Source organism: Neovison vison, chromosome 1 (assembly GCF_020171115.1).
Source record: "Neovison vison isolate M4711 chromosome 1, ASM_NN_V1, whole genome shotgun sequence".
Lineage (NCBI taxonomy): Eukaryota > Metazoa > Chordata > Mammalia > Carnivora > Mustelidae > Neogale > Neogale vison.
Window position 1 is genome coordinate 32,205,558 of NC_058091.1, and position 8,207 is coordinate 32,213,764.

An 8,207-nucleotide genomic window follows, 5' to 3' on the forward strand; every position below is an offset into this window, starting at 1 on the left:
TGTGGAACGTCAAAATTCTTCTGCCGGAATGAGATTTCTGAACAGAAAGAGGGAAAGAACGCCCCACCCTTTCCACGAGGACTTGCTTGAACCTAAAAGCCCAGTGATTTACAACGGCTAATTTGTGTTACAAACCCCGCAAGAAACTTTTTCTTTCTTTCCACTCTCCTGCCAAACTCTGGCCATATTTTTGTTGTGTGTGGGCTCCCCCCACCTCCCGCCTTTAAACAACAAACCCAGAGGAAACACTGGTGGGAGGAAAAATAGATGCCCCATATCAAAAAGGATGCAGATTCAAATGTACTCCACAGCGAGATTTCCTATTGCCGTCGTTCTGCACACCGAGAGTTAATCGTATACAATTTATAACAATCAAAATCCCCTCCATATTGCTCAGATGGGGTCCTAGTGCTCCCCTGTCTTTCTAAAATCAGTGACAAGTGAGTCTTTGTGGGGCATTTATTTCCTTCTTTTTTTCTAGATGACAGCTCCCCATTCTGAGAGCAGAGAGCCCTTTGCCGCCAGCTTCAGCGCACTCCAGAGCCCAGGCTCTCCACGTACAAATCGCATATGGAAGTTTTTGCCCCCCCTCCCCCCAAATCCCAGACAAAGAGCTATAAAAACTCAGAAAGACGTGAAAGGAATAAACTTTAAGATATAGATGCACTTTTACTGGTGTATTAAATAACATTTCAGACATTTTTTTTAAAGAAATACATCTTCATGTTATCAACAACCAGAATTCTAACAATAAGAGGCCAGGGTTGTTTTGATGGGATATGATATTGTTTGTAAAACCTCTAACAGCTAAACCAAGCAGAGTTGTTATTAAGGTAAAGGGAAAGTACTACGTGGTAAAGTTAATTAACTTTTTTTTTCCTTAAAAAATAAAGGAGGAAATAAATTTCCTAGCTTCCCACAAAACACAAGAACGATGTGAAAATATTCTGCTTGTTTATCTCCATAACCAAGTGAAGCCTTTAGGAAAACTAAAAGCCATTTTCTGGCACTTCTGTACCCACCTCTAGATAAGGAAGCATTGAAATAACTCTGGCCCAAGTTCTACCAAGGTAGGCAAGTTTACTCCTTGATTTTCTAGTTAAGTGGCAAGCCCCTGCCACTTTTGCATTATTTCCTGTACTGAATCAAGTGCTGAGAATAGACACCAGGAGCCCTGGTTCTCTCCTACCACCATCTGCCCCCCTGTTAAGAGATTATGCGTCACTGAAACAAGTAAACTTTCTTGAATACAGATAATGTTGGTATAAAATTTAGCTGAACATCCCATTTAGTCCTATTGTCAAGATTCATTGCTCGTACCTCCAGATGCATTTTTCATTTTAAATAGACACTGTCCCTTTTGCCTCACTGAAATCTACAAGCAGACCCAAAGAAACACTTTTACCTTTGACCCTCCCTTCACCATCCGTCTTTCTTTTTCGGTTAAAAGCTCCATTCTTTATCTCATTCTTTAACTTGTCTAGGAATTCAATAGAATCTAGAACACAGTTCTATAAACTGATTGAAAAATCAACAAAGACAAATCACAGAAGCCAGTGACAAAACGATAATTTCTCTCACCCAGCAACCCAAGCACTACCCAAGCTGCTTCCACAGTAAGGCAAAGTGAAAGGCAAAAGAAGGCAGCATAGAGATATACAGGTACCAAAGCCCTCACATGCTAGTTTCCCCCATTGTTGCTGTTGCATCTCTTTATTAGTTGCTCTTGGAGAAATAAGAAAATAAGAGAGATGAGTGCCTCTACTAAAGCCATTTCATCAGAAAACCTTGCCAACCAGTGTGTGGCTTCCACTGGTAGGAGCAGGACGGGAAGAAGGGTTCCTTTGTGGCTGCCATCTCTAATACACAGGAGGTAACTTCATGGGAACCGAGAATGTCTACAAGTGCCAAGCATAATATTATTTGTGGCCATTCCCTCTATCTGACCTTCATGTAACTCTCCCACATGATCATCTCTCCCCCATCTTATACCATAAATTTTAAAAAGTGACATATTTGGAGCTCTTGCAGGAAGACCGCATTCTGCACTATTGTCTTTGGGGGAAAGAAAGCGTTTGTCATTGTGGCTGGCCAACATCTTAGGGATGACTGCCCCACAAATATCTCCCAGTGGCAGTGATGGAGTTTTACACTCTAGCATGTAAGACATTCCCCAAACCGGCATGAAACTGCCTGAGTAGCTTTAGAATCTGAACGGCAAGCATGGGTCAAAACCATGGCGTGTCCATTTAACATGTGATGGTTTCTAGTCAGTAGCCCCTGTGGCTAAGAACAAAAACCGCCTTCTCAAGGTCCACTAAAATGCCCTGCAGAGGGCAGATGCTGCTTGTTTTCTGCCTACAATGGAGGAGGATATTGACCCAGAACTCAAATCTATACCCAGCTTAAACATTTTACCCATCAGCATGTCTGCGGTCACAAAACACTTCTTCTTTCTGTCACATCTCGTTCAGACTATTGATAAGATCATTTGGCTGAATCTGTTTGGGACCTGTGTAATATTGACTAGGAGTTAGAAAAGATGATCAGATGTAATAAGCCCAGAAACTGCCTTTCAAAATGGACATTTATACTTAAACCAGTGTTCCAAGGAGGACTTTAAATACATCAGCAAACTTGTAAAGTAACCAAACACTGCTTGGATGTTGCACTAACCCTAAACTGATTTTGGTAAGTATAATGTTCTCTCCAAGAATATCTGAAACAATCTGTGATTAGCATCACAGCCTTGAATGTCTTCCATACATTCTTTCTCCCCCTTTTTTTTCTCACCCTGTTTTAGAGCCCATTTGCTTGCCTGAAGAGAAACAGACACTACTGTATAAACCATTGCAAAACCTATTTTTCCCTCAAAATCTAACAGAAGTAATACATGGGATCTACCAATAACCACTTGGTAAACACACATCTTGCATACTGTCAGAGATACTCTTTGTTGAAAGATACTTGTTATTTATTAAAAAGAATAATACCTTTAACTAAGCTTTGCATTTTTAGATACCAAATAACGTGAGGACATGTGCATAAAGATTAAAGTCCACCTAGTTCCACTGATGCTCTCAAAAAAAAAAAAAGCACAGTCAGTTAAGGTAAAGGTGACCTGGAAAGAAGATGTAGGGATATCTGCATTTATTTAAAAGGGATAAACATCTCTTTGTCGGACCATGAAATGGCAAACAAATGGAAGCTCAAACCCAATGACCATTTCAATTTAATGCTATAGGTGTAGTGACTGAAAGGTCTGGGACTGATAGTTTTTTGCAATGAAAAGTGAAAAAGAATCAGAATAGTAGTCTCTCTTAAAAAAAAAAAAAGCTCTGAAAGTTATAAACATGAAACCTGGCAGTATACGCATAAAATTTATTCCAAAACTTTATGAAGTATAAAGGAAGGGAAGTATTTTACACACAACTCAACTCAGTCAGTATAAGGTCTAGGGTTTTCTCCCCACTTAAAACTTGGCACTATCTTTAAAAATAAAATAAAGATATTTCAATAATTAGAACAAACTATGAAGGTATTGTGCATTTCTGTTTTATGTAGATAATAAAATATTACTTTAACATAAATATATAAGGATCTCTGCGTTTTTATTTTCCCCACAAGCACAACCAAATGTACCAAAACAAAGTATTCTTAAAGAGACTGAACAAAAAAAAAATTACATCCCATATAGATTTTGCTCATCTACTCATTTAAAGCTACAGAAAAACAGTTTCCAGAACCTTTTTGCTTTGAAAGAAATAAATATACATTGAGGCAGGCCACTTAAAAATGATATGAAAATATTTCCCTGGGTAGCATTAAAAAAAAGAAAAATAGACAAAGAAACATTTAAACTATTTCTGCATTTCAAAAGACAGATATTAAACATATATACATAGTGGTAAGGTTCAGTAGTAACTTTCATCTTAGTAAACCTATGAGAGTCAGAGGAGCTATGGACAGTTCCCCTGAACTCCAGCATCTGACCTTACTCACTTGGTAATAAGAATCTGAAAATTCATTTCCTCCCTTTACCATTGGCTATTTGCCCCGCTCTGGATTGCTTCACTAAAGGCCAGTCCCCACACCTCAGGAACAAGCAGCGTGATGCACCCCGAAGCAGCAACTCCGTGCCCATCTCCTTGTGACATTCGTTGGGGGAAATGAAATACAGGCAAATAAATATGCCCATTATAAGTCATCATTTATCTTGCAAAAACATTGAAAATGAAACAATCACAGGTGTTTGAAAAGACAATATAAAGCATATTTCCTAAAACCTTAACTACTGAGTGCAGTGCTAATCTTGATGCTGAACCATAATTTTATGGTACTGAGAATTTATTTTTTAAAATAAAAATTTGCCTAATACTTAACCAGAAAAAAAGCCCCAGACTTTTAAGATTAATAAAAAGTGTTTTCCCTTTGAGCGCCCTTTTGTGCTGATTATTTTTAAATATTTTAACTGATCACAGTTTAATGGTATTTATTTTCAATACAGTTAGAAGTTTTTTCACCTACACTTCCCAGTAGAGTCTTTTGTTATGGGAGTTAACCATTTTCCATCAAGGTAAGGTAAAAAATAAACCGCACTTAAAACTATTAACAAAGGGAGAAAAGGAAGGATAGAAAATAGCATTTTTTTCCAGTTCATTTGGCTTCCTTAGTGAAAGAGGGGGGAAAAGCTGTCCAGGTCAAACTGGTATTTTCTGTAATAAATTATGAGAAGAGGGTGTGGGACCTTAAATGTGATTTGATAAACAAATGAGCTAGTGAAGACAAAACCAGTCTAGAGTGGAGATATTCTCTTATTCATGTGGGTATTTGTGTGGTAAGAAACAGTCTATGCATACACCATTAAGATCCCAGATTATTTTCTTTATGCTAAAAAAAAAAAAGCTATTAGAGGAACAAAGTTTAACTGCTGCTGTCAGCACAAATAATTCCTCATAATTAAGTTATTAAAACCGAAGGCAGAGAACTATACAGGGGTTTCTGAAGATATATATTTCCCTAGTTCTCTTCAAAGTGCCACTTTCTGTTGGACAACTCTGGAAATATATTTAACCTTCACACTTCCTCTGAGCTCTTTCACAATGGGCCCGCCTGATAAAATGAAGCAATCAGTCACTCACTATCGATTTTTCTTTTTCTCCCCTCCACAACCTCCCCCAGAAACACTGCCTGAAAATGAAGTTTACTTTGTGGCTCGTAACAAAAACCAATGCTTGACTCATTTTTTGTATTCCAAACCGGATTCTTGCCTTGGATAAAGTGGGTAGACCATGCACGTTTCCTGAAAGCAGAGAATGATTTATTTTGTATGAAGCCAATCATTTTTGCTTTGGTAAAAGAATCAAATAGATGGTACACCAATGTTGGGGTCAGGTGGGCGGGGGGCGAAGGTAACCAAAGTTCACAAACAGTGAGAAGAACAAGGGGCAACGCAAGAGCGTTGCAAATGGAGAGTAGCCAAGAGCTGGCTTCAACTCTCTCTGCTGAATAAAACAAAACAAAACCAAACCAAACCCGGCAATTTCAAAATTGAAAAGAAAGATATGTTCATGAATTTGTTCATGTAAACTTCAATTTTCCTGCAGTGCAAATTTATGTGGTTAAATTCTGACTATATCAAAGAACATGTGTATTTTCCCCTCTTTCCTGATGAGGATCCACATTGAATCAACACAGCAGCATGTGCCAACTCTGAGCATCAGGAAGCTGTTTGTGTTTATCACGGTTTGGTGGATTTTTTTTTTCTTTTTGGTAATTTATTTAGTTTTGCCAGGTATTTAACTCAGTGCTTGCCATCTCTTTCTCTCTCTCTCTCTCTCTCTCTATTACACACTCTCTCCTCACTCTCTCTATGAGACACTCCACTCCATTGCCTGGGTACTAGCATGTAAAGGTCAAAACACATCATTACACCTGCTACCGTATAAAGGATAGTCCAGTGCCTTAGTTGCTTTCCTTATTATTACTTTTTTCTTTTTAAGGGACGGGGAAATAATAATTAAAATAAAAAGAACAATCAGAAGTTAGAGAGGGAACAAGGGGGCCGGGAAAGGGCCGTGGACCGTAGGGGAGGGGGAGCCCCGTGCTCTGCCCCTCCCCCCGCTCGAGTTCACTGGACGGGCGTCTGCACCCCGTGGTGTGGTGGCGTGTCCCTACTCCCCCCGTACACATCCTCGGCGCCCGGCAGAGTCCCTCCGGGAGGGGTCATCCTTTTCTCTTTCTGTCTCCTGTTACAAAACCAAACTCTCACCACCTCCTTCTCCAGCTGTAAGCTGTCCGCGAGGGAGGTGATCTCCTGGGCCGAGGGCTTGGGGCATTTGAGGAAATGGCTCTCCAGAGCCCCCTTGACGCTCACCTCGATGGAGGTCCGCTTTTTCCTCTTGCGCCCCTGCGCTGCGATCTTGTCTATGCTCGTGGGGCTGCCCGAGGACGAGTCCGCCTCCTCCAACCACTTGTTCAACAAAGGCTTCAGCTTGCACATGTTCTTGAAGCTCAGCTGCAGGGCCTCAAACCTGCAGATGGTGGTCTGCGAGAACACGTTGCCGTACAGGGTGCCCAGCGCCAGCCCCACGTCCGCTTGGGTAAATCCCAGTTTGATCCGGCGCTGCTTGAACTGCTTGGCGAACTGCTCCAGGTCATCCGAGGTCGGCGTGTCCTCGTCCGAGTGCGGGTCGTGGTGCGCGCCGGGGTGGCCCGGCGGGCCCTGCGGGGGTGGCGGCGGCGGCGGCTGCTGGTGCGGGTGCGTGTGCGGGTGAGGGTGGTGGTCGGCGTGGTGCGGCTCGTCGTGCGCGTCCCGCAGGCCGTGGTGGTGCAGCCCCGCCGGCTGTCCGCCGGCGCCCAGCATGCCGTTCACCGTGAAGCTGGGCTGCGAGTAGAGCAAGCCGCCGTTGGACGCTCCCATGGAGGGCGGGAGGTGCGCTGCAGCCGCGGCGCTCCGCCATGCCCCGGGCCCCGGGTGGTGGTTGGCGGCGTGGTGCACCAGATGCGGCGGCCGCTGCTGCTGCTGCTGCTGTTGTTGCTGCTGCTGCTGCTGTTGCTGCTGCTGTTGCTGCTGCTGGTGCTGCTGCTGCAAGGCGCCTGGCCCGTGCAGCTCGTCGCCGCGGCCGCCCTGCTGTACCACCACCGAAGGCTTGATGTCCGGCTGGCCCAGGGGGCTGGTGGACCACGGGGAGCCGTCGCCGCCGCCCCCGCCGCCGCCCCCGCCCCCGCCGCCGCCGCCACCGCCCCCGCCGCCGCCGCCGTGGGACAGCGCGGTGATCCACTGGTGAGCGTGGCTGAGCGGGTGCCCGTTGCTCTGCAGCGCGCCGTAGTCGCCCTGCACCAGGCTCTGAGCCTCGCGGTAGCCCCCCGCGCCCTGCTGCATGCCGCCCGGCGGCTCGGCGTGCACGATGGAGGCGCTGGAGGTGAGCAGGCTGTAGTGGTTAGACGCTGCGGTCGCCATGACTCTCGGAGCCGGACTGAGCGCTCCGGTTAAAGGAGCCGCGCATTTGACAGTTACTTTTTCGCCTCGGGCTCCTCTGCTCGCTCGCTCTCTTTCTCTCTCTCCTCTTTCTCCCCCAGCGGGCAGCTCCGACGCCCGCTCCGACGCCTTCTGTTGCTGCTCCTGCTATTACTGCTGCTGCCGCCGCCGCCTCCCGCCCGCCCTCGCTCTCTTTCTCCTCCTCTCCCTCCTTCTTGCTCTCGCTCACTCTCTGACTAGCTCCGCGCTCCCCCCTCTCCCTGCTCTCTCCAGCTCTCTCCCGCTCTCTTGGCAGCGCCAGCTCGCAGCGGCACGCGCCTGGGCCCCGCCCCCTCCGCCCCCTCCCATTGGCTCCGCGCCCTTTGATTTACGTGGATACCGCTAGCAACCTCCCAGGCCGGCGCCACTGATTGGCGTAGAGGTGCCCCCTCCTCCTCCCTCCCGCCCCCGGGCGCCGAGTCCTCTCAGCCCTCCTCCAGTCCCCCCTCTCCACCCAATTCAGATTCTCTTAGTTCTCACCACCCTAGCTCCCCAACCCCGGGGCTCCTCCGCCCCTCTTGGATGGGCCCCGCCCCCCATCTGTCTCCCTAGCAGACAAGCTGGGAGCGGGGTGGGGGGGGGTTTGGGGTGGCGGCGGGGGTGCTGGCCTCGCGGGGGTGCTGGTGGTGGGGCGGCCTCAGCCCTCTTTCGACCACAGCCACTTGGAAGACTCGGATATGTGGGGGGG

General features: G+C 46.3%; 1 protein-coding gene across 1 annotated transcript; it reads right to left on the reverse strand.

Moving 5' to 3' along the window:
• Positions 1-662: 662 nt before the first annotated feature.
• POU3F2 (POU class 3 homeobox 2) lies at positions 663-7,679 on the reverse strand. Its single transcript, XM_044245265.1, has one exon. The coding sequence runs from the start codon at positions 7,460-7,462 to the stop codon at positions 6,131-6,133; it is 1,332 nt and encodes a 443-aa protein (XP_044101200.1). The 5' UTR covers positions 7,463-7,679; the 3' UTR covers positions 663-6,130.
• Positions 7,680-8,207: the final 528 nt, after the last annotated feature.